The sequence below is a fragment of the Ipomoea nil genome, unplaced genomic scaffold (genome assembly GCF_001879475.1).
Source record: "Ipomoea nil cultivar Tokyo-kokei standard unplaced genomic scaffold, Asagao_1.1 scaffold1043, whole genome shotgun sequence".
Lineage (NCBI taxonomy): Eukaryota > Viridiplantae > Streptophyta > Magnoliopsida > Solanales > Convolvulaceae > Ipomoea > Ipomoea nil.
In genome coordinates this window covers 4,600,472-4,625,323 of record NW_017617471.1, presented here as the reverse complement: position 1 = coordinate 4,625,323, position 24,852 = coordinate 4,600,472, and the positions used below count along the sequence as shown (strand labels likewise).

Genomic DNA, 24,852 nt, shown 5'->3' with positions numbered 1-24,852 from the left:
TGTTCGCGGAAAAATCAAATCTTCATGTAACTTTGATTAAAGAATGCTATAGATCAAAGCACTTAAACTATCATTACCAATAGATTTCAATAGTTGGATATAGGGATAGGGATGGCAATGGGTCAGGTGTGGGTTGGGGAGGGTTACATCCATCACTCGACCCACCTTATATTTTCTCCACCCACCCCCACCTCCAACCCGCATCGGGTGAACTTTTTCAGAACCCCACCCCACCCCCACCGGGTGCGGGTGCCCACTACGGGTACCCACCACTTATCATCTTATTATGTTTTTCAAAAAATAATATTTAAATTATTTACACATAATGAAAAAAATAAAATCCATTAGTGATACTAAAACATAAATAATGAAAATATTTAAAAATATAATAACTAAATTGTTAATTTTTAAAAATAAACTTAGTAGTTTTGATATAAAAAATAGTAAAAAGATACACGAAGTTATATAAACTATTATAAATAACTACATACTAGTACTTATTTTACTATTATATATATATACACACACACACATGGTGGGTCGGGTGGGGTTCTAGGCAGGTCTTGTACATAGATCCCGAATCCAACCCGACCCACTACGGATTTTCTTTTTTAAGGCCCACCCCGACCCACCACCCACCATCACCCAAAAAAACCCGATCCATGCGGGGTGGATTCGGGTGGATATCCACGGGTCGGATTGAAATTGCCATCCCTATATAGGGATGGCAATTTGCCCAGTCCCCGACTAGGATCCCCGATAGGGACAGGGATTGGAAATTTTTCGGGGAACGGGGCTGGGGACGTAGATACCCTTCCTGCCGCGCCCCGTTCCCGAAAAATTATTATAATTAAAAGAAATATATATATATATATATATATATATATATATATATATATATATATATATATATATATATATATATATATATAATTTTTAAATTAAAATTTAAGTTTTTAATTTTTGAAATTAAAAATTACAATAATTTAAAATTTTGATTAAAAGTTGAACGGGGATTCCCCGTCCCTACCAAATTCCCTGCAGGAAGCCGGGACTCCCCGTCCCACCCCGTTGCCATCCCTAGTTGGATATTACCCAACTGGACAAGGTAACTGCCATATTTAGCAGCCAATTTCAAAGCTATATATACAATGGAGTATTTGGTACATATTCATCCTGCCCCATTTGTCTTGTCAACTGAATTACACATTCATAAATTTTATCTGATTGAGCATGCAACCTGTCTCGAACAGTGAATTCAAAAACATTACCATTCACTTCAATGGAGCTGCAGCCTGGAGTCTTCTCTAGTCCTCTCTTACTCATCATCTTCCTCACTTCCCTAGCTTTATGCAACATATTTGCTCCAACATACATGTTGCCAAGTAAGACATAAGTCCCGCTATCATCGGGATCCAGCTGGAGAAGTTTCAGAGCTGCCTTTTCACCCAACTCAACGTTTCTATGAACGCGACAGGCGAAAAAGAGGGCCCCCCAAATTGCAGCATCTGCATTAGTTGGCATGCTCACAATCAGTGCTTCAGCCTCTTTCAGCAAGCCAGCCCTGCCAAGAAGGTCAACCATGCAAGCATAGTGTTTAGATTTTGGGGGAACGTTAAATCTGGAGGTCATTTCAGTAAAAATCTTGTGACCTTCTTCTACTAAACCTCCATGGCAACAGGCCAACAGGACCTCAAGAAATGTGACATCATCTGGTGAAACACCAGCATCCACCATCATTGCGAAATGGGATAACGCGTTGCGTGCATCTCCATGAAGGGCTAAAGCACCAATAACAGCTGTCCAAGTCAATGAGTTTCTCACAGGCATCTCGTGGAAGACCTTAAGCGCCTTCTCGACATTGCCACACTTGGCATACATATCGACTAAAGCAGTTCCAAGAGACACAGTAAGAGAAAGATTGTGGATTTCGACATAATGATGAATCCAACATCCAATATCAAGAGCTCCTAGTTGTGAGCAAGCAGATAAGCAAGAAACCATGGTGACCTCATCAGGCTTAACATTCATGGCTTGCATTTGTTGAAACAGTTCCAAAGCCTCTTTCCCACACTGGGCTTGAACATATGCTCCAATCATGGCATTCCATGTGACGACATTGCTCTTTAGTTGAAACTCATCAAACAACTTTCTAGCATCATCTAGAAATCCAAACCTCGCATACCCAACAATCATAGTAGTCCAAGTCACAGCAGTCCTTTCTTCCATCCTATCAAACAGAGTCTTTGCTTTCTCGAGATCACCACATTTCACATACATGTCCATAAGTGAATTACAAAGAGGTAAAGACAAATTCATTTCCTTTTCCACAACATATCTATGAAATTCCATTCCAAGTTCCAAACTTCCAAGCTGGCTGCAAGCTAAAGCCATACCAATTATAGTGATCTCATCAGGCTCAACACCCTCAATTCTCATTTCTCTAAAAGCCCTTAATGCTTCGCAAGGTCTCCCACTTTTTACATACCCATTAATCAATGAATTCCATGAAACCACATCTCTTGCACAATATTCACCAAACACCTTCTTTGCAACTTCCAACTCTCCACTACACACCAAGAAGTGAACCAACGCATTATGCACAAACCTATCCTGATAATGACCCATTTTCATAACATGCACAAGAATCTCAAAACCCATATAAAACAATGACAATCTGGAACAAACCTTGAACAACAATGGAAAAGTATAATTATCAGGCCTTAAAGTATCATCATCATTGTGTTTGTCAATGTACACTAACAGTTCTTTATACAAGAATAGAGCTTCAATCGGATTTTGGCTTTCAGTATAACCTCTAATGGCAACATTCCAAGAAAATGAATTTGAGTTTTGCATATGATACAGTAACGCCTTGCAATAATCAAGACTTCCCATCTCTGACATAGCACAGAAAGCAATCAAGCGACTCGAAGCGAACCCATCTGAAAAGAGGCCAGTGGTGACCATTTGGGCTTGAATTTGCTTGAGGTGTGCCATGCATTTGCATTGATTCTCGAGAAGAGAGAGGAGTGGATTGGAGAGGACAAAGGAATGGGTTGTATTCCAGTTATATTTAGCTTTGTGGTGAGTTAACAGACAGTAGCCACTGATGAATGACGAAGAAGCTCGACAAGAAGTTCCTAGAAGATGAGGTTCCAGAGTATAGAATTGGCGGGGTGATTTGAGGTTCTTGATTATGAAAAGAGGGACCATGGGAAGTACACATTCCTTGTAAAAGAAATGAAACTCCTGTAAAGTAGCAAAGTTCAGTCACCAAATAAAGAGTTTAGTTTCTTCCAAAGACTAATCATATGTGTGTTTGTGTGTGTGTATATATATATATATATATATATATATAGTGCACACACAGATACATACATGTATTTAAAACCTTGAATATATGAACACATGTAGATGTTTGAATTTATACAGATTAAATCCTGAAAATCATTGCATTGTGCTTTACTGTATCTGTAGGTGAAGTGAACAGTTAGCACACAAAGAGTCAATTACACAAATAATGAAATACACAATACTTCAATACTTAATAACAAATTATCAGAAATTAAATCAACTTCTTTCACAGAATCACAAATCACAAGTTCACAACACACTGTAGGAGGCACGGAGTGTCGAATTACCTAATTCCGTGAGTTCTGTTGCAGATGCGCAGCAGGAGAGGGAGCACTGGAGTCTGGAGGTCTAGTCCGTCGGGAGCTAGTCGCCGGCCGTCGCCAGCCGGCGCCGACACGTCGTTAGTTGTCCACGTGTCCCACCGGCAGACCGCCGAGTCGGAGAGACCGACGCGAGTCTTGTTCGGCAGTAGCGCGGTACTGACTAGTGAGTTAGTGACTAACTGGCTAGTTTCTAGGGCAAAAATTAGGAAAGGAAAATGAAAGATAGTGAAAATTGAGCAAGATTAAAAGCTGAAAATTGAAAAGGGTTTAAATTTCTTTTAATTATATATAGATTATATATTAAATTATTAGGAATAAAAATAAAATAGGCTATCCAACTACACACGAAATTATAATTAGATCATCGAACTAAAAAGTTATAATTGGGTCTTTCAACAATATAAAATAATGTAATTGAACAAAAATGATTTGTTTACCTGTTGATGACTGACGTAGGTTATTGAATTAAAAATAAATTTTTTAAATTTTATTTTAATAATTTTAAATTTAAAAAAAATAAAAAATGAAAAAGAAAAGAAAACGTCGAAGGTCCGACAGCTTGGAGACAATGAGACATCAAATAGAGAGCTTATAGCTTATTAGTATCTTAAAATAAGCTATAAGCTCTTAAATAAGTTCTGCCAAACAAATATGTTTATTGTACTTAGACTAGAAGTAAATACATAGAACATAAGATGATGAAAAGAAGTTCAAAACCATTAATAAACAATATAAAGACTCTATTTGGTAAAATATTAGTCTATCAGTCAATTTTTGCTTATTTGACCACTATTAGCTATTCGATTTGGTTAAACAATCAATATGAGTATTTGATAAATTAGCTTTTTGTAACAACTTATTGCTCCAAAATGCTAAAATTTCAAAAGTTGTTCAAAGTAGCTTTTTCGATTAGCATTTTGAGAAAGTCATTTTGTATGCAATCAGCTAACAACTAATTTATCAATCACTTTTCTACCATCAACTAATGTTATCAACTGTTTTCAAAAAAAAAAAAAAATGTTATCAACTAGTCACATTCACTAACTCAATCAGCTATCAACTAACCGACATTTACCACACCCAAAATCTCTTAATATAGGCCGAATGGTCAAATAGACCCATGTATTAACATTGATTGTTCATCTAGCACCATGAATTAAAATATGGTCATTATACTCTCAATTATTTTTCATCTAGCATTTTTAGTAAGTTTCTAACAAGTAACCCATCTAATTTGCTTACGTGGAAAAATAAAATAAAAACAAAATGCTGAGATGTTATTTTTTTTCATCTAACTTGTTGTTTATTTCACTTTTTTATGTAGAAAAATTCATTTTTTTAAAACATATTTTCGATTATGTTGATTTTTTATATGGCTTGAAAGATTCCAACTTCTCATATGTTGCGAGTGTTGAGTGTGAAAACACGTAGGGGTATTCTAAGCGGAATGCATCCATGTTGTTGTTACCATACATTTGTCCTGCAAAATGTATATTTTTGTCGTGGAGGGGTACCCCATTGCCTTCAAAAACATGGCCGCTTCCCTCAAGGGCCAGTCTCCTTTATTCGTTGTATATCTCTTTCTCTTTCCAATGCTGCACATTATACCTCATAACATGAAGTTTCTTAATTGTTACTTCAATCAGATTGTAGTTGTAGCTAGTAAACGTAAGTATGTTCTTTTCTTATCTACACTTAAAGGAAGTCGGTAAATTAAGTTATACCTCAAACATTAAATCAAGTCGTCCCTTAGTCTATTATTAACGAGTTTTTTTCTAAACTCCTCAATCTCAAGTGTGTACAGAAGAGCCTCATAAACGCACCATCCAAAACCAAAATAAAAACCAATCCCAATAAATGGGTTCAAAAACCACAAAAGCGGTAACATACTTATTTCACAGCCGACGAGAAAAATAGATTCACTGTACTGTATTTTTTTTTTTTTTGAAAAATTCGTAGAAGAAATCAACATAATCTAGAAATATGTAAAAAAAAAATGAAATTTTTTAACCGAAAAAAACTTTAAAAAGAGACAAAACAGCAAGTTAGATGAAAAAAATAACATGTCAGCATTTTGTTTTTATTTTATTTTTCATGTAAGCAATTTAGATAGGTTACTTGTTAGAAACTTGCTAAAAATGCTAGATGAAAAAATAATTGAGAGTATAATAATCCAAATGTACCATATTTTAATTTATGGTACTAAATGAACAATCAATATTAATACATGAGTCTATTTGACTCTTATGCCCTTAAAATAATACCTAATAGTGGATCCTCATCTAAAAACTGTACATACGATTAGGTATCACGGAGTAATTAATAGTGAGTACTTCAAGTAGAGTTGTCTAGCATAGTTCTATGTTTATTATACTAGACTAGACTAGAAGTTGTCAAAAAAGTTGTCTAGCATAGTGAGTACTTCATGTAAAGTTGTCTAGCACAGTTCTATGTTTATTGTACTAGACTAGACTAGAAGTAAATACATAGAGCATAAGATAATGAAAAGAAGTTAAGAACCACTAATAAACAATATAGAATTTCTTAAAATAATACCTAATAATGGCTTCTCATATAAAAGGTGTGCATATGATTAGGTATCACGATACAAAACAATCTGGATCCATTATAAATCTGGTAAAAATAGTAATAATATTAACCGAGTCTAAGAACTAATTTTAACTCCTAAGAAATTTGAACACGGGTCTTGTAGTTAAAATGGTAAAATACTAGTGTCATTCTTAAAAATGAATGATTAACATGTCTCAACTAATTCAGAGTAATGTCATTACCACACGTGAGTTTAACTTACTAGTTCAATAGACTATATTTGAGAGAAGAATAAATAGACTTGTTAGTTGACACCATTATAGCAAATATTGCAAGTACAGAGTTCAATTTTTAATCAAAATCACTATTTCGAATATTGACGAGAAAAATGAGTCATAACATCTTAAATTAAAGAGAGAAAATAAATTAATTATTTGAATTAAAAAAGAAGTAATGTATTAAGTTATCATTAATTGATTGAGACACATAATGAGATGTATCAACAAAATACCTAATCCATTACATTACATACCAAATCCATACACAAAACAAAAATAAAAGGTAGCAAAATCTCCCTTTCAAAATGCAATAAAAGCCTCAGTGGCTGGGCTGCTACAGGGACCTAACCACAGCCTTGGTCAATCTCCTAACAAAAGAAAACTGAAATAACTTACATCACAGCTAAGCCTGGAAGTGGCACAAAGCTCTGCCTACTATAGGATTAGTTGTGGCTAGCATCATCATAGCTGCTGCCTGCAACCACAGCCATGGTCACTACCGGTTGGTCCTCTTCCTCCTAGTGATATCTTCCTGTCATGGTAACATACTAACATCAACTTTCTTGTTCATCTAGACACAACCAACAATCAAATAAGCAACAAAATTTGTTCAAAATGCAGAATGAGTAACAAACAAAATACTAAGAAATGCAAGGAAAAATAAAGTGATTGTATATGACACTTACCAAATAACCAATTTATTTAATCATCATAAACTAAATACAGCATATAAAATGAGACAAAACAGCTTAGCGTGTATGGAGGTAAAAATTATGGGGGAAGATTTAGGGTGTGCTTGGTAAGCACATGGGAATCAAATACTTGGTAATGGTATGGGTTTTGATGAAAGTATTTTGCATATATAATATACAATATAAATTCATGGTATGGGTTTTGGTGAAAGTATTTTGCATGTATAATATAAAATATAAATTCATTTTATGTATTACATATTCATTTTTAGTAATTTCATTTACTAAAAATAAACTTATATTAAGGTTTATCTTACTACATGGATCAAGTCATTTACTTGCAAGAACTTAATTGAATAGTACTTCAGCATGTGAAGTGTCTGGGTTGGCCCGTCGTGTTTATGGGGTTGTCCACATGCAACTATTTAAGGGAGTTTGGCCTTAAGGCCTACCCTTTAAGTTCGTGTGTCTATGCTGAATTCTGCCCATTATAAATACACTACCCATAAATATCGATGAAAAATATTCAAATTTTTGTGTGTATTAATAAATATGGTCATTTTAAAAAAAAATAATATTGATGATATATTAACAAAAATAAAAGGAAATATAAGTAAAATTATAATAAAGAGATATTGATATTGCTCTCCTAACTTTACCTCCTTACATGTTAATATTTGATTGATTCTTTTTATATTCAATTAATAAGTACATTTCATTTTACAATAATCAATAAATAATTATATATATATTACCACATGAGAAGATAAAATAATAACATTATTTTTTTAACTCCAAAAACTCTAACCCAACTTTGAATTTAGTTACACCTTCATTTTTAAAAATCCATTAATTTGACATATAATAATCATTCGTACTAATTGCATAATATTATGCTAGTGTAACTTAAGTGCAATTTAGAAACAATATTTCAATATTATTCTCAACTTAGAAAAATATAATTATTTTTGTTGGTGTATAGAACATATAAATCTATTAACTTATTTAAAACTGAAACTGATATGATCATACCTTAATCTATATTAAAAATTTAAAATAAAGAAAAAATATCAAATAAACTCTTTAAATCAAACTAATAGTGCAACTGAAAATTCTCTAACTTAAAAAAAATCATCTAATCCCTTAACCCGATAAACAAGTATAATTAAATCCAAAATTACTTATTCCGCATGTTACTATTAATGTGTGATTGTTATACCATGGCCGAGTGTCCACAGTGCATTGTGGAACTTGATCCAAAACAACATTATGATTATGTACTTTCAGTTAATAAACTACGGAGTATCTATCTATTACAATTAACAAATTATGTATCTACAATTAAATTATTAAGTAGATGCAATTAATAAATTATGTATATATTGTTAACATATTATGTACCTTCAATTTATTTATAAGTACATAATCTGTTAACTGAATGTACATAATATGTTAATTACAGAGATATAATGTGAATGTCGTTTTAGATCAAAGTCCACAATGCAAGATAGACTTTTAGTTTATGATATAATTTGCCATTAATGTGGCTAACAATCACGAAGGAGAAGGGAAAGTCCATTTAATCAAATCCAACTCTCGACTAACCAAAATGACATGTACCCAATACCAATCAGTACTTTGGTTCAGGCAGTGCCACTATATATACCCACTAGATTAGCTGCATTTTGCAAGCACAACAAACAGTAAACCCCATAGCAAGAGAAGCAAAGCAAAGATAATTGGGAGGAATGGCAAGTTCAGGAATGATCAAGTTCACAGTGGTGCTCACCTGCCTGGCAGTGATTGCATCCCATGCTGAAGCTGCTGTGACTTGCGCGGGAGTCCTCAACAGCGTGGCGCCCTGCATTGTGTACCTCAATGGAGGCGGTATAGGTCCAGTTCCGCCAGCCTGCTGTGCCGGAGCTAGATCCCTCAACCTTCAGACAAGAACCATGCCTGATCGCCAAGCTGCTTGTAGGTGCCTGAAGCCAATTCTTAACTCCTTTCCCAATCCTGCTGCTGTTCCAACCATTGCTCCCAAGTGCGGCGTCAACTTGTCATTCAAGATCACTCCATCCATGAACTGTGCAACGTATGTATCTCTCTGAATTCCTCTTTCTTCTGGTTCCTACATCTTTTAGCTTATTGTAACGCTTGCTGAGTATTGTTATTGTGTTGCAGGATCAATTGAAGCTTATTCCCAGGGCTACCTGAAGCAGATTCGACTTGAATAAACATAATAAAGATGGTGACAATTGTCAACTCCACATGCATGGAGCCATTCTAGTTAAATTACGTTTTCTTGTCACCCTAGATGGTGCCTTCCTATTTGTCATAATCTTGCGTGTTGCGTGTATTAATAGGTTGTTGTTTAAACAACCTCTTGTTAATGGAAAATGTTTGAGTGTTCTAGTCTCTCTCTCTCTCTCTCACAACCACATGCATGCCCACTTTAGAGTTCAGAAACTGCATGTATGGAGTAAGTAAATTCATGTTGGAAAGTGTATTCATGATGATAAGAGTCCCACATTGAAAAATAAGAGAGAATCATATAGGTTTATAAGAAAGATCATGGGTTAGACTAACTAATTGATTGGATTCAATCTTTTAGTGTGGTGTCTAGATGGACTATATCCCTTTTTCATCATTGGTCACTACACATTTCTTAAATCACAGAACCTATAGTTTCTCTGCTACACCTCAGGATCAAATTCATGTCAAGTCAGGAAAGGCTAATATATATCTGTATTAGATTTCAAAGATATAGAAATAAATTTAGGTAAGGAACATACCTGAGACATGGTTGACATCCAGAGAAGAAAATCTTGATGGGAAAGAATATATGAGTGCTTTTTAGTCAACTGTTCCTGCAGTACCCAGAAGTTTATCAATTTCCACGACATCCACTGTATCTGTATTCCCATCAAGAACGATTCTCTCAAGTCGAGCTACAAGAGTGTGTGCTGATGAACTCAACAATAGGTTTTCTTGTCTCAAACTTTCAACTTCTTTCCTCAGTCCCACATTTTGCTTTTCAAACTCGAGGCAAGATGAGAGCTGATTGTTCAAAATTTTATTGTCTCTTTTCAGGTCATTAATTTCCTTTCTTAGTTCAGTTACCTGCTCTTCTAGAATCCAGTTTTTTCTTTTCAGATCCTCCTCACAATTATCCTGAATAAACAAATCATCAGGTCTTGAAAAATAATCCAGAAACTCAAAAAGATATGGAAAAACAAAAACAAAAGAGAAAGTTAAAGAGGATATACTGACATCACTGCTGATTAACACAATGGAATCTCCACATGAACTTGGAGGATTCTCTGCTGGTTCTATTTCACTTTCTACACGACAAGGTGTAGAGATTAAAACACAGCTGTTAGAAGATGTTCTTCTTAGATTTCTGAATGGCGAACAATCATTTTGCTCCTGATAGAGTTCTCTACTGATTGTAGTCGCTGAGTCCATCTCCATGTCAACCGCCAATTGTTCCACCATCTGGAAAAGTATTTAGATTAAACAAAATTAAGAGACATACCATGCTTTGCTACTAGTATCTTATTTAGGAAGAACACTTTATGAAAAGAAACAAAGTGGTAGGGAAACTTACATTACAAACATGTGCAGAAGACTGCTGCTCCATGATTTGCCCTGCATTTTCCCCTTGTGCCTCTAGCAACTCTTTGATCATTCCAATTTCTGACTCCTCAGAAGTCAATTCGAGGCTCCAAATAATCTGTAAGAAAATAATAAACAAATAAATAAATAGAGAAAATTGATACAAAGTTAATTGCCCAAAACTTTCCACAGAACCACAGAAACTTCCTTAGACAGTGTTTTCTTTTGCTTATTGTACAAACTTGTACTGTTAGGTACAATCAAAGTTTATTCGTAATCCAGACACCAGCAGTCGTTCCTCAAAGAAACAATGATCCTACGATACTATAAAGTTACAGAAAAAGTTGGCTTCTCTAATCAAAAGAAATGAATAAAACAGAGATTGAAGCCTCGAATGCTTAAATTTGCAAGACCAGAAACAATATAGGATAAATTTGGAAATATAATACACCAGCAAGTATAGCAACCAACCAATTTCAACCTGGCTCGCATACCTGATTACTACCAAGAGTTTTGAACTTGTCAATGAACCACTGACGATGATGAGATTTTGTACTTCCCCAATGGCAAACACGAGGAAACTTAACAGCATTGTCTATTAGACAAGGCCGAGCTATATCAATATGCTCATAACACCATATCTGCGCAAATCAATGTTGGAAATGTTAAATTCCATAAAAGATGAGTTAATAGCATAGGAATAAATGTTATTTACCCCAACTATTAAAGCACAGATAGAATCACCAAGTAATGCAGAAAGTTTCATCATTCATCAACCAAGGGGCATTTTTATTAAAAAATGATTCAATGCTGAAACAAAAATATTAATATTACAATTCAGTTAGATTGGTAAACTTACTTGAAGGAAAATAAGACACCCTCCAACATATTGCACATTGTCCCTCTTTCTCTTGCTCAACCAGTAAAATAAATCTTCAAGAACAGCTGCACCCCAAGCAAACTGATCCACATTGTCCACATCTCGGAGAAGATAAAGGTAACGGGAATCTATTTTTCCAGTGGTAGTGGGGAAAAGTAGTGTTCCGAACATGTACAACAAAAACAACCTCAAAAAGTCATCATCATCGGTCTCTCCAAGAGACTCAAGCCTCTCTTCTACTGAGGCAACTGTGATTTTTCGATTCCAGAGGACAGCACCGTACTCTCTTTCCAGATTAAGGAACGGTGTATTGTCTCCTATGCTTACAGGATTTCCAGTCACTCTTAATCCCAAGATTAACACAACATCCATCAGAGATATGGTAATCTCCCCATGAGGAAGTACAAAGGAAGACTTGTCACAGTTCCATCTTTCCATCAACTCAACTAAGAGACTTTTGCAGAGCATTTGGTTGGGAATCAGGAGTAAATTGCCAAACCCAGCCCTCCTCACGGCCTCTTTCTGAGCTTCAGTCAATTTTTTGACTCGCTTCACAAATGAAGGCAGCGAGAATCGAGTACTGAAATTCCCAACCTGCAAAGTGCAAACCACAACAACATTCTTTCCATCAGCATAATCCTCTTCAAGCTCATGCCAAATGAGAAAACTACAAAATTGTCAAACAAAGTTTCATAATTCAATTAATCATCATTTATACAACTTAAGTTCAAATTGAAAGATGTGTTCCCTCAACTAAAAGTTTAAGGGATAATTAGATTATATATATTATATATGCTCAAAAATGAATTCAAACTCAGACGGGTAGTTCAGTTGGTTGCTGTGTTACACCCTATTTCTGTTGGGGCAGGGGGTTTTGCTTTTGTGGAGAAGAACAAATGAATTCAATGTGGAAGGAAAATGAAGATGAATGAACTTACCGCGTTAGCGCCATCTTTCTGAAGAATTGAGGATCTTCTGCTCGATTTCCCCATTTTTCTCCAATAAACTAAAAACCCTAGCTTTGAGGGTAGGGGGCGACGGGACTGCGTCAAGGTGTTGGGGAGGAAGGATTGCTCTAGGTTTTGGCGTCAGGTGGAGTTTGCGGTGGGAATAATGGGAAGAGCTCCAATGAGTCACCGGATTCCGGCGTTTGACAACCGGAAAACAGAATTTCCCGGTGATGCCGCGTTCCGATAAACTTATCTGATGCAGCCTTTCGGGTCTCTAGACGACGATGATCAAGATTCAAGGGCCGTCCCCAGAGCCCATCAGTGACAATATTTTGCGACGAAAGTGAAGCCGTGAGGTGTTGAAGACAATAAAGGGCGCCAAAACGCGAAATATATGCACTTCAAGCTACAGTGTGTGAGTATGCAGTACATTGCCAAAGCTTGCGGGAGAAGCTGAAGGGATAAAGGGCGCCAAAACGCGAAATATATGCACTTTGAATCTCAAACTAAAAGGGGGCCACGCTGAAGTCGTACGATGTCGTCTTTCAGAGATACTTGGGCAAATTTTACTTTCAACCATGGTCCATAACGGTGGCGTTTCTTTTCATGAAACGGCATCCGCTTCGCGTAATTAATTTTGTTTGTATAAAATATTTAATTTTATTTTATATACATTGTAGTTTTATTTCAGTACCACCACAATTTTATTTTGTTTCACATACAGTTTCATTCGATGTTATACATATAATAGTATTATTACAGTGAGACATGTTATTGACTTTCATTTTATACACATTGTAGACTTATTACAACACTACTAAATTATAATTATAATTCAACTACGATTTTATTGGACACTATTGATAGTACTAATTCCACGTAGTGCGGTTAAAGTAATAATGCGACCAAGTTAAAGCAAGTAAATCTTTTATTGATCGTGTAAAAGGACCTAATACAATCTAAGTGGCTATTCCGAGGGCCGACTGACTGCGATCGGGATGCTCTGTAAATAGCCTATCGATCGTTCCAAAAGTTCCTCATACTGTTGCCGCCGTGGGTATTTATAGCCGCTAGGCCGGAGACATAGCTCCGGCCCGCCGGCATGTAACCCACGTAGCAACCACGTGTCTTCACCCCGTGAGCCCTGCCTGTCAGCGCGTAACGTTGCCACGTGCTTCTTCTCAACTCTCACATCCAAGAGCTACCGATCAGGTGTTGAAGACGTTGGTCGGGAGATGCGCTAGTCGGGTCCGACCGGGTTCCTTTAGAGATACCCGACCTGTAAACCTGCATAAACAACAATAAAACACGTGGCATGTCGGTCGGGGTATTCCCTACCAACTATATACACCCAAATATGTGAAACTGTTATTCAGTTTCATTTTATATACATTGTAGTTTCATTACAACACAATTACAATATCATTTTGATATAACTACAACTTTATTTGACAATATATAACAATATGTTAGACATGTTATTCAGTTTTTCTTATACATACTGTAGTTTCATTTCAGCAAAACTAAAGTATCATTTATATTCAACTACAGTTATATTCGACAATATACACTTAATACGTGAGACATATTATTCAGTTTCATTTCAACACAAATAAAGTATCATTTCATTCAAATATAGTTTAATTTGATAATATAAACACAATATGCGATGCAGTTCTATTTTGTTATAAACACAAAAAAAAAAATACGAGATTTGTTAAAAAGTAATGACTGTCGTTTATTTACTTAAAGAAACGGCGTTATTTTCGAACAATTGTCTATAATATAACAACCAGAGATAGTTCTATTTGGGCTTCGAATTTCAAAGCCGGTTAGATTTACAGGCTGTTTGGTTGAGATAAAGGAAAAAGAATAATGTGATAATACAGTATGAATTCAAATTACGTTCTTTGGTATAGAATAATAAAATTATTGGGAGTAATATGACAAACACTATATAAAGACTAAATTGTTTTGTGTAATAATAATAATAATAATAATAATAATAATAATAATAATAATAATAATAATAATAATAATAATAATAATAACCAATGGTATATTTGTCATGTCTTCACTTTTTTTTTCCCTTTCTTAGAGCATCTATAATGGTTGGGGAGAATTGAGGGATAATGTCAAAGTGATTATGAGAGAGAATGTGGGAGGGGAGAAAAAAAAAAGAAAAAAAATTAAAATTAAAAAAAAAATTAATAAAAAAACTGTTGCGTCAGGCGCGCACGTGCAGTGCACGCGCCCGTGTAGCCATGGGCTGTGCGCAAACGCGCACATTCATTGTTAACTTTTTGTTTTTACTTTTTTTTTTTTTTTTGCTGACATTATCTTCATATTTGCAAGATAAATATCTTCTAAAATAGCTCCACCCCACATTTGTTATTAACCCCACCCAATAACTCCATAATAACCACTGCACCACTGATGTGGATGCTCTTACAACCATTGAGTTGCAATTCATGAGAGGGTACTCATGAATTGTAATTCAACAAAAAGAAGGGGATTGCAATTCTCTCAAACTAAATACTCTAATTTGATTTGGGAAGAATGGAATAAAGTATAGAATGAATTATAACTACATCCAACCAAACACCCCATTAGTGGCAAATAATGCAAATTATATCGTGAACATATTTCATCTTATAAGATAGACATTTATCTAAAAATGGTTGAATAGGCCCTTAAAATTTTACATGGGAAGACAATTAAGCATATAAACTTTAAAAATGTGCAATTAAATCTTTCAAATTATTAAAATTGATCAAATAAATATAATTTATTGATATCCAACACATTACGGGTAAAATTACATCATTAACCACCATTGATTGTTGTTGGCCGTCTTCTTTCAATTGACAAACCGCCTTTTCCCTAAGAAGGCGATCCAAAGAGCCGTGGGAGTTCGCTAGATTTTCGTCAAAATGGTATTGACCGGTCATGACAAGTTCATAACCGATTGGTAGCTTTCGATATATGAAAATATCATGTTGATGAATTTAATTGTACGTTTTAACAGCTCATAGTTTAATTACTTTTCGTATAAATTTTAGAAATTTATTTGACCAATTTTTAAGAAAAAAACGTATAGTACACCACAAATAAATAAATAAATATATTTCACTAAAAGTAATATTGTAATAATATATAATAAACATGCAAAAGAGTTATAATAAAAAGTAACGTATAAAATGATCACATAATATACTAAAAATACAATTTCAATATTCTAAAAATTAACGTGTATTATATGATATGAAACTGAATCCAATATATAATGATTAATAATTATGTGGTTTGTGATTTTTCTTAAAACGTAACTCAAAGGAAAAAAATAATTGCTAGTTCCATGATTTTTGTAATAGTGTCATAATTAGTCTTTCACTCATAATTTAGTTTTATATTTAAGCTCATAAAATTGCTAACATTGTTAAATTTGATATTTTATTGCAATTTTCATTTGACCAAGATTATGGAGTTATGAAAATTTATCGGTCAAAATTTATCGGTATTATAAAATTTTAAATTAGAAGAAAAAGACTAAATATATATTTATACATATTTTTTTAAACTATTGAAACACAAAGAGTCAAAATCTTACATTGTAATTACACTGTAATAAGTCATAGCTATATTGCTTGATCACAAAATTTTAACACATTGAATTAATTAAAAACAAAAAGGGTTTATGTTAGTGGGGACAAGTAGGTAGTTAAGATGGCCACGTCAGACGAGATCTGTACGTCATCGGGGGGATCCGACGGCGGTATGTAAGAGTCAAAGATCTATCACTACGGGTCTCTTTGACCATCGACCACCCCCAGGAAAATCATATGCTAAAAATAATAGTAATTATTATTATTATTATAAGAATAAGAATAAAAAAAAAAAGAAAAAAGAAAAAGAGAAATACATACTAGTAAATGAGTTTCCAACTTTGACTGGCTTTTCTCACTTTGCTCAAAGCCCCTCTTCCTTGAATTTCGAGCTACTTTTCCATTCACACACGTGAATTCACCAAAATGCCATGGGCCCATCGACAGTTGCATTTTTGTATTTTTAATCTCGAGTGTTCTACACTTCTCCTTATCATGTTTTCAAATTTTGTTCATATAAATAACTCAGTTGGTTACAAAAATAAAGTTTTTGAATAATGATTAAGGATTGAGTCTTATGATTTACATCCTCTCAATATTTTATTATGTCGGAATGTGGAGGCCACCAAAAGTCACGAGACACTAAAAGTTGTTTTTCTTTTTTTAGTGACTCTAAGGACATAATCTTATGAGTTAGATTAGTTCGAAGAAGTTAAGATCATTTAAGGATAAAAAAATTATAAATTATAAATAATTAAAAAAATATGTTTGAACAGATACTATAAAGTAATAGAGTCATTCAGGGAAAAAAAAAAAAAAAAGATAAGTCAATCAATGCATAAAATCTGATGGATGTACGAGATGATACAAACATAAATCAAGGGAAAGATGTAGGCCAAGGACAAAAATGTCAGGAAGGGTTTGAGTGAATCATATATATATGTGCGTGTGTATAGGTAGTGGTTGGATAGAGATACAGAATAATGGTATATATCTTTCTTAAATGAGAAATTTATTCATGGGGTTTTTGGTTTGACTACTGCATCTTTGTACTCCATTCCTACGGACCCCCACTTCTCTCTTCCCCATCTTCCTTCTCCTTTCTCAAAACACCTGCTCTTTGCCTTTCCCCATTGCCCTTCATTTGACTTGTCCTTAGGGTTTCTCTCTCCCCCAATGATCAATTTCATTCTGCGGGTGCCTTTGTAATCCCCAAAGATCCACTCTTTAACCCCAAAATAAGCTCAAGATCAGTTCAATTTGCTCAGGTAATTTTCTCTATGTTATTTTCTTGATGTCACTTTGTAATATTTTCTGCCTGTTTATAGTTCTGATGGAGAATTGTAAGTGGCAAGAAAGCTTGTTTCATATTTGCCCTTTTGTTGTTGATTTTTAAATGAAATGATTCTTTTTTTTTTTTTTTTGGAAATTTTCTTATTGAAGTTTAGTTAATTTATGGTTTTACAGCATGGATTTAAGTTTGGTTTTGGTGGAAACAAAATTAATATTGGATTTAGATTCAGTTATTGTATTTGATGTGTTCTTAATCATTTATGTAAAGCTCTGTGTGTTCTTAATCATTTATTCATTTATGATATTTCTCTTTAGGAACTCAGCTGTAGAAATGTAGAATAGGCTCGGGTCAATTTGCACTAGGGCAAACAAAGATTTGGGTGTCCTTTAGATATGAAATATGAATCAATTACTATGTAGGGTGCTTTTGCTTGTTGTTTGATTGGCTATTCAGTTCTCCCGGGTCCCATGTCATATCAGGAAATATGGGAATGAAAGAGAATTAAGTTGTTGAATGTATGTTTTCATTAATTGATGGGTTCAATTATTTCGTTTTAATCATTACCTTATATTTCTCGGTTTTGAGGCTAATTAGGGTGTGATGCCTTGTGAATAATCGTGCGTGTTTCTCACTTCTGCAGGGAGGACAGAGCTGATTGCGAGTAAAACTTCGAGCTGAAGATGGGATGTTTCACCGTTTTGAAGAGTAAGAAGAAAAAGTCTGAGAAGGCAATCCATGTTAAACGTGTTAACCCTCAGGATCCCTCGCCTACTGCACTGCCTGAGCCCGAAATACAAACACGGGCGTTGCAGTCTGCTCCACCGAGTTTTAGAACTAGAGTGAAACCCGTTCAGTCGAATAGCGGGGTAGCCAGCAGTAAGATAAGAGTACGCTCTGCCCCATCGAGCATTGATGCCGCAGAACAGGATACTCTCATGGCAAATGAATGTGACGAACAGGAGGAATCCAGGTGCCGTGTTGGGTCAATGAAGGAACATCCCTCGTCTATTCCTCAACCGCTTCCTCTCCCCTCACCTCAGAGTGCTGCCTCCCTGAAGACTATGGGAAGCTTTAAAATTGGAAATGCGAGTGGCCCTCTCAATGCCTCGGGTCCACTTCCACTTCCTCCTAAACTCCCGCCTCCCATACTGCCTACGGGAACCCTCAGAAACTTTTCGTATGAAGAGATTGCAGCTGCCTGCCACAACTTCTCTCCCGAGCGATGCATGTCAGAAAGACTTTCTTCTATCATCTACAGAGCTTCATTCGGGGACGATGCCTTGGGTGCAAAGAAGCTTGACGCGATCGTCACTTGTCTCCACCCGTCTTCTCAGGTAATACTGAGTTGCCTACACTTAACTACCAACCTGGCAACCTATAAGAGAGGTCGGGAGTTCGAACCCCCTCTCGTATGAAAAACCAATCTGGCCAGCATTTTGCCCCTTAATTGGGCCGGGCTCGGTGCGAACGGGGATTAGTCTGAGTATGGCACTGGCTTAAAGGTGCCTCCTAAGTTAGGGCCTGCTCAAGCCACCTCCTGGTCTGACCAAAAAAAAAAAAAAAAAACTACCAACCTATCGCTAACCTGGCTTGTTACTTCGATTATTGCTATTGAAGGGTCATATTACGAGAATTAGTAGCTTTATTTCTTTAGACTCTCTTTACCTTCCATCTTCTGGTTGGTTTAAATCAAAATAGAAATATCAAACCACAACTTGTATATCTATAAACAACTTCATTGCAAATTTTGGTTAAATCTCACTGGCTCTTTTGGTTTTCCAGGGATTGAAGGAGTTCGTGAATGAAGTTAACACACTAGCTTCATTGCAACACCCTTCACTTTGTAAACTAATTGGTTTCCATGCACGCGAAGGCTCAGGGCAGAGGATGTTGGTTTATGAAAGGCTTTATCACGGAAGCTTAGACAGGCTTTTATTTTGCCGATCTGATGGCCCCCCCTTAGATTGGAATGCTAGAATGAAAATCGCCTTGTGTGCTGCGCAAGGTCTCACATTCCTGCATGAGGAAGGACCTTTTCAGGTAATCAATACGGTCATCTGACAATGATTAATGTGGTTTTAAAATAATAAATTCCACTTTCAGTCACTCGAGTATAGATGGAATTCAACCGACTCTCAATAAATCTTTAGAAACCCGTTCTTGCAACAGGCCAATGGAAGGGCTATTATCATCCAATTTTTAAATTTTTGGGGAATTGGGGACCGTTACAGTGATCATATGTGGAATTCCACTGGTTATCGAGTGATAAAAAGTGGAAATAGTTCTTAAATTTTCAATTTCTCTTGGCTAATGCTGTACACTTTTACGTGTTTACTGATTTTAGTTTTGAATTTACAGGCAATGTTCCATGAATTTTCAACTGCCAATATACAGATTGACAAGGACTTTAGTTCAAAACTTTCGGGATATGGTTGCATTACTCACATTCAAGAGACTAACATTTGCAGTAGTTCAGCCGTGAGTGCATCAATCACTATCTATCTATTTTCTATCTTTACGAACCTTTTTTCTCAATCATCTTTCATTTATTCAGGTGCTTGCGAATCTTTCTGCGGAGACAATGGAGAGGGGTTTTCCGACTCCTAAGAGCAATGTTTGGAGTTTTGGGATTGTACTTCTCGAGTTGCTCACTGGCAGGAAGAATTTGGACAGTGGTCATCCAAAGGAAGAAAGGAATTTAGTGAAGTGGAGCCAGCCTTTTCTGGCCGACGATTGCAGGCTATCGCTTATCATGGACCCTCAGCTGAAAGGTCGGTTCCCAGCCAAAGCAGCTAGGACGATAGCCGATATTGCTCAACGATGTTTGCAAAAGGACCCCTCCGGGAGGCCAACGATGAGAACTATAGTGGAGCAGCTCAAGACGGCACAAGACATGAAGTGCCCGTCTCGATTTCCACTTCAGGAGCCAGGAAGAGTAAGCATGAAGCACATGTCGAAATCACCTAGTCTAAACGGGATTGTCGTCCCCGCCCCAAAGCTAGGTCTTTCGCCTTCGCCACCAACAAGCAGACTATCAAGGACAGGTGCACCGCGTTTGTCCCTTCCTTCTCGAACATGCTCCTCCATCTCAATGGAAGACCTGGAGCGACTGGAGAGCCGGAGATCGTCGTCTTCATATCTCCGAAGAACTAGTGTTGAAGGTTTTTGATTGTTCATAGAGAGTGATCCATAGAGAACATATTTTTGTTTTTAGGCTTTGCTTTCCCTTCTTGGAAAGTGATTTTAAATGAAGTATAGAAGATAAAAAGATGTGGTTTCTCCACCATGCCATTCTCCTTGTAAGAAATCATGGGGAATGACATTATGTAGATATGTTTTCCCCTTAGTTTTCCCTTTTAAGGATGGGATATAGTTTCTCTTCTTGGTTGGTACACTCATTGTGTGTGTGTATGCGTATGTATAGAGATTATATTTTGGTAAATCCGTGGAAAAGTTAAGTTGTTGGCAGGAACCTACCTGGACTTTTTAGTACTCTTAACTAGTGTTGTAAAAATTGACCTAGGCGGCCGCATAGGCGCCCCTCGGTCGAAACGATTTCAGCCTTAGGTTGCTTTTAGTCCCGACTAACTGGTCCTAACTCGAACAAGCATGCTCGCAACTGTGTTAACCTGGCTTATATGGTTTATTACGTACTTTGTTTTTGGGTCTAAATTAATGATATGTAAATACGGGGTATACGTAGAGGGTGACCTGCGTATAGGACTGACTGTCCCGTCGCCGTGTATAGAATTGATTGAGTACTGAAGCTTGGGAATCCTAATAGTGGGTCGGGAAGCTCTGGTTCAGTTTTATGCCAAAAGTCCTCGTCTAGTAGCAATAAATGCCCTATTTATAAGAGGGGAATGGGACAGACTCCGAGCCTCCGACATGAGCGGCACATAGCAAGCATGCACCGGTCGTTACCGAGGCCGTGTTCTGCTACGGCGGTACTAGACTGGAGCCTACGAGGCACGAGGCCGAAGGTCAGGGGCTCGGTGCCCGGACGAAGGGCAGGCGGGCATAGGCAGACGGCTGGGCCATGCTAAGGCCGATCATGGTGCAACCGGCCCAACCTAGAGCGGTCGACCAGATCGGTTCCGCAACCCGCGAGTCCGAGAAGGTGGTACTGACCGAAACCAAGCGGATACTACGACAATCGAGATGTATACTTTATCAATTAATTTACTTCTTTAGAGTCATTTGTCACAATGTGAGTTTAACCACCAACAGACTTTCATGTAGTGATTACGGTTTTTCCATATCAAAGCATGCTCTCAAGTCTCAAGTCTCAAAGTGACTATTATTCTCATTTACCTTATCCAAGGTCGGGTTAACACAGTTCTCTGGACCATTGTGAACCCTCAAATACTGCCATTCCTACTACTACTACTCAATCTTCACTTCATCTTCGTCGACGACAGCCATGGCCGGAATCTCCGGCCTCAAGCCGGCCTTCTGCCCCAATCTCTCCGTCGTTTCGTTCAAGTCCTCGTCCCTCTCATTTCCATCTATAAAGCTATCTCCTAAAATCTCCTTCCGCTCCAAATTCCCTAGTAAGTAAATTCCCCTCCCCTCATACTCGACAAGTTTTCCTGGCTTAATGTTTATGTTTCCTTGCAATTTTCAGGAATATATGCGTTTTCTAGCAATGATATTAAAGTGGGCAGCAACATTGAAGTGGACGGAGCTCCTTGGAGGGTTGTTGGTAATTTTTTTGATTCTCCATTTTGTAAACTTTCCCTGCTTCTATCTTTTCTACCTGGAAAGTTTCTGTTAAATATTTCTATGCGTTTTTGTACAATTTTTATTTTATTTTAATTGTTTACATCATCCAATTCTTGAATTTCTTACTGGGAAATAATGGCACATAGATTATGAGAATATATAAAGGTAATATGGTGTTTGTTGACCCCCTTAAGTTCAGTCTATTTGGAGGAATTGCCTGTCACAGATTTCTGACAAGAGAAAGACACTTAATCCCAGGACAATTTTATTTCTGTTCATCAAGTATAAATGTGTGATTGTGTGGGTTACACAAAAGATAGTGCATTGGGGATTAGGAAGAAGGTTTTGTCTATATTTTGATATTAGTTTGCTTCACTTTTTCACATTACTTGTTTTTGTGGGCATTCATCAGAATTTCTACATGTCAAACCTGGCAAAGGAGCTGCATATGTGAGAACCACATTGCGGAACTATGTCACAGGAAACTCGGTTGAGAAAACTTTCCGAGCTGGAAGTAAGGTAATAGTTTTGGAGACAATATCCCTTGTAGTCAATCCCCCCCTCCCCTGCTTCCTCTATCTCCCTCTCTTTTTCCATACATAATGTGGATCAATGAATTATGGACTCCCATATTTTTCTAGATAGAAGCAGCAGATATTTCCAAGGAGACAAAACAGTTCACTTACAAAGATGGTGCCCAGTTTGTGTTCATGGACCTGGTATATTTCCTTTTGTTTCACAAGTGTACCTAAAGAACTGCACACATTGCAGCTTCATTTACCGTGTGTCTTTAAAACTACAAAATAATTAGATATTGCAGACAGTGGTGGCAAAAAGATGATCTCGGTTTCTATTTTGTTATGCTTAAGTTTTTGGGTGACTGTATTTTGCAGAATACGTATGAAGAGTTTCGCCTCAATGCATCAGATGTTGGGGATAAAACAAAGTTTCTGAAGGAGGGCATGGACTGCATTTTGCTTTTCTGGAATGGAAAAGTAAAGTCCTGTTATTAACATATTGGAGAATTTGATTTACCATTTCACTTATACAAGCTCCTTTTGAATGCAGTTTCATTATTAATTTACAACTTTATGGAATCTCACATTTTGCTTTAACAGTAGAGCACTATGAAGTACAATTGACAATGGTGGTACTAATTTTAATACTTTTGTAGGTTATTGACTTTGAACTCCCAATTACAGTGAAGTTAACAGTAGTTGATGTTGATCCTGGTCTTAGAGGAGACACAGCCCAAGGTATTGTTGGTGGCTATGGCCCTGTTTGGTAAAATAGTTAGCCTATATGCCAATTTTAGTTTATTTGACCACTATTAACCTTTTGTTTTGGTTAAAAAATCAATATTAGTGTTTGGTTAATTAGCTTTTTGTAATTCCAAAATGCTAAAATTCAAAAAGCTACTCAAAGCAACTTTTTCAATTAGCTTTTTGAGAAAGGAAATTATACCAAAACCTTTCTACAATCAGCTAATGTTATCAACTAGTTATACCCTCTAATTAACCCAATCAGCTAACAACTAATAGTTATCAGCTAACAGCCATTTACCAAACATGGCCTATATCTTGTATAGGTTGAAAGCTAGCACGTTACAATTGCAAGAAGGGATAAGATAATTTATTACCCAACATTTCAAATAGAAAAGTAAAGTAGAATCTCATGGGAGATGGATATAACGAGTTACTAGTTTACTAGATTAGATCAAAATTGTTGATTACGAAACTGTAGATGCAGGATATGCATGCCATCAGTTTGTGTTTCATTTTACTGTTCTTGAGTCTGGCTATAATTTTGTGCTGTATGGCAGGTGGATCAAAACCAGCAACCCTTGAGACCGGTGCTGTTGTTAATGTTCCATTGTTCATAGACAAAGGGGTGGAGATTATGGTGGATACTAGAACCGGGCAATACATGAGTCGGGCATAGATTGCTCACTGCTGGGGAATAAGTTTTCATCACCTTACTTATAATTCCCCATATGGATTTTTGAAGCTTCCATCAAAGCCCGATTACAAATGCAATTTTGTAAATCTATGTATTGCATAATGAGTTGATAGATGTATACATTTGCAGGCGTTATGAAAACTACATAGACATGGCTTTCAGCCTTCTGTTCTATTACTAATATCACTGGGTATGCAGAAGCTTTTCTTGTATCTTTAATTTGCATTTCATGAACATATGAAATCTGTGAAAATCCTAGCAGAAGTTAAACATGATTCCTAATTTTCTTGCCATTACCAGAGTTAAGGTGGATGTTGTATGATCAACTTGTTTGTTGATACCATGTAAAGGGATATGAAATGAATGGAATTCTTGCTCATTTATGTTAACAACAGGTTGTGTATTTGGAAGTACAAGATGGTCAATTACCTAACCAAGAATTGTTTATGCATATCATAATAATCATTATATAATTATTCATTTGGTCACTTACATCAACTTTTATTAAACTTGTTTTAATCACGTTAAAAGTTATTATTATTACACCATTCCCAAGTGGCGGAGCGATTCCTTGAAGTGGGTCTTTATAGATTTGTAATTCGAATGTAAGAGAAGATAATAATA

At 36.2% G+C, this 24,852-nt stretch overlaps 5 protein-coding genes and 1 long non-coding RNA gene across 8 annotated transcripts; 3 read left to right on the top strand and 3 right to left on the bottom strand.

Moving 5' to 3' along the window:
• Positions 1 to 11: 11 nt before the first annotated feature.
• LOC109180879 (pentatricopeptide repeat-containing protein At2g22410, mitochondrial) lies at positions 12 to 3,916 on the bottom strand. Its single transcript, XM_019330583.1, has 3 exons — positions 3,645 to 3,916; positions 1,082 to 3,252; positions 12 to 90 (listed from the first exon to the last, which is right to left on the bottom strand). Exon 2 carries the CDS (start codon positions 3,214 to 3,216, stop codon positions 1,141 to 1,143), a length of 2,076 nt encoding a protein of 691 aa, XP_019186128.1. The 5' UTR covers positions 3,217 to 3,252; positions 3,645 to 3,916; the 3' UTR covers positions 12 to 90; positions 1,082 to 1,140.
• A 2,765-nt stretch (positions 3,917 to 6,681) lies between these two features.
• LOC109182408 lies at positions 6,682 to 7,718 on the bottom strand. The gene is made up of 2 exons (XR_002054375.1): positions 7,564 to 7,718; positions 6,682 to 7,079 (listed from the first exon to the last, which is right to left on the bottom strand). It is a non-coding gene; the product is annotated as an uncharacterized LOC109182408 (long non-coding RNA).
• A 1,160-nt stretch (positions 7,719 to 8,878) lies between these two features.
• Positions 8,879 to 9,615, top strand: LOC109182406 (non-specific lipid-transfer protein 1-like). The gene is made up of 2 exons (XM_019332598.1): positions 8,879 to 9,292; positions 9,382 to 9,615. Exons 1-2 carry the CDS (start codon positions 8,949 to 8,951, stop codon positions 9,389 to 9,391), a joined length of 354 nt encoding a protein of 117 aa, XP_019188143.1. The 5' UTR covers positions 8,879 to 8,948; the 3' UTR covers positions 9,392 to 9,615.
• Positions 9,510 to 13,012, bottom strand: LOC109182405 (serine/threonine-protein phosphatase 7 long form homolog). 3 transcript variants are annotated; one of them, XM_019332596.1, is made up of 6 exons: positions 12,634 to 13,012; positions 11,675 to 12,289; positions 11,310 to 11,456; positions 10,808 to 10,933; positions 10,471 to 10,695; positions 9,510 to 10,371 (listed from the first exon to the last, which is right to left on the bottom strand). In XM_019332596.1, exons 1-6 carry the CDS (start codon positions 12,685 to 12,687, stop codon positions 10,054 to 10,056), a joined length of 1,485 nt encoding a protein of 494 aa, XP_019188141.1. In that variant the 5' UTR covers positions 12,688 to 13,012; the 3' UTR covers positions 9,510 to 10,053. The 3 variants fall into 3 exon arrangements, with proteins under 3 accessions (XP_019188141.1, XP_019188140.1, XP_019188142.1); XM_019332597.1 differs by having other exon boundaries at positions 10,307 to 10,371; positions 10,467 to 10,695; XM_019332595.1 differs by having other exon boundaries at positions 9,510 to 10,695.
• Positions 13,013 to 17,208: 4,196 nt separating this feature from the next.
• LOC109182011 (probable serine/threonine-protein kinase NAK) lies at positions 17,209 to 20,997 on the top strand. Its single transcript, XM_019332018.1, has 5 exons — positions 17,209 to 17,518; positions 18,185 to 18,878; positions 19,327 to 19,584; positions 19,903 to 20,022; positions 20,099 to 20,997. Exons 2-5 carry the CDS (start codon positions 18,225 to 18,227, stop codon positions 20,711 to 20,713), a joined length of 1,647 nt encoding a protein of 548 aa, XP_019187563.1. The 5' UTR covers positions 17,209 to 17,518; positions 18,185 to 18,224; the 3' UTR covers positions 20,714 to 20,997.
• An 855-nt stretch (positions 20,998 to 21,852) lies between these two features.
• Positions 21,853 to 24,510, top strand: LOC109182012 (elongation factor P). The gene is made up of 7 exons (XM_019332019.1): positions 21,853 to 22,097; positions 22,172 to 22,249; positions 22,682 to 22,788; positions 22,911 to 22,988; positions 23,163 to 23,264; positions 23,444 to 23,525; positions 24,092 to 24,510. Exons 1-7 carry the CDS (start codon positions 21,968 to 21,970, stop codon positions 24,208 to 24,210), a joined length of 696 nt encoding a protein of 231 aa, XP_019187564.1. The 5' UTR covers positions 21,853 to 21,967; the 3' UTR covers positions 24,211 to 24,510.
• Positions 24,511 to 24,852: the final 342 nt, after the last annotated feature.

Excerpts from the sequence above, each read along its gene's own strand:
- LOC109180879 (XM_019330583.1), bottom strand. The coding sequence starts at position 3,216 with ATGGTCCCTCTTTTCATAATCAAGAACCTCAAATCACCCCGCCAATTC.
- LOC109182406 (XM_019332598.1), top strand. The coding sequence starts at position 8,949 with ATGGCAAGTTCAGGAATGATCAAGTTCACAGTGGTGCTCACCTGCCTG.
- LOC109182405 (XM_019332595.1), bottom strand. The coding sequence starts at position 12,687 with ATGGGGAAATCGAGCAGAAGATCCTCAATTCTTCAGAAAGATGGCGCT. Across the intron at positions 12,290-12,633 it reads AGAAAGATGGCGCTAACGCG|GTTGGGAATTTCAGTACTCG; the intron begins GTAAGTTCATTC and ends TGCACTTTGCAG. Across the intron at positions 11,457-11,674 it reads GGTGTCTTATTTTCCTTCAA|ATATGGTGTTATGAGCATAT; the intron begins GTAAGTTTACCA and ends TGATTTGCGCAG.
- LOC109182011 (XM_019332018.1), top strand. The coding sequence starts at position 18,225 with ATGGGATGTTTCACCGTTTTGAAGAGTAAGAAGAAAAAGTCTGAGAAG. Across the intron at positions 18,879-19,326 it reads GTCTCCACCCGTCTTCTCAG|GGATTGAAGGAGTTCGTGAA; the intron begins GTAATACTGAGT and ends TTGGTTTTCCAG. Across the intron at positions 19,585-19,902 it reads ATGAGGAAGGACCTTTTCAG|GCAATGTTCCATGAATTTTC; the intron begins GTAATCAATACG and ends TTGAATTTACAG.
- LOC109182012 (XM_019332019.1), top strand. The coding sequence starts at position 21,968 with ATGGCCGGAATCTCCGGCCTCAAGCCGGCCTTCTGCCCCAATCTCTCC. Across the intron at positions 22,250-22,681 it reads AGCTCCTTGGAGGGTTGTTG|AATTTCTACATGTCAAACCT; the intron begins GTAATTTTTTTG and ends GGCATTCATCAG. Across the intron at positions 22,789-22,910 it reads CTTTCCGAGCTGGAAGTAAG|ATAGAAGCAGCAGATATTTC; the intron begins GTAATAGTTTTG and ends ATATTTTTCTAG.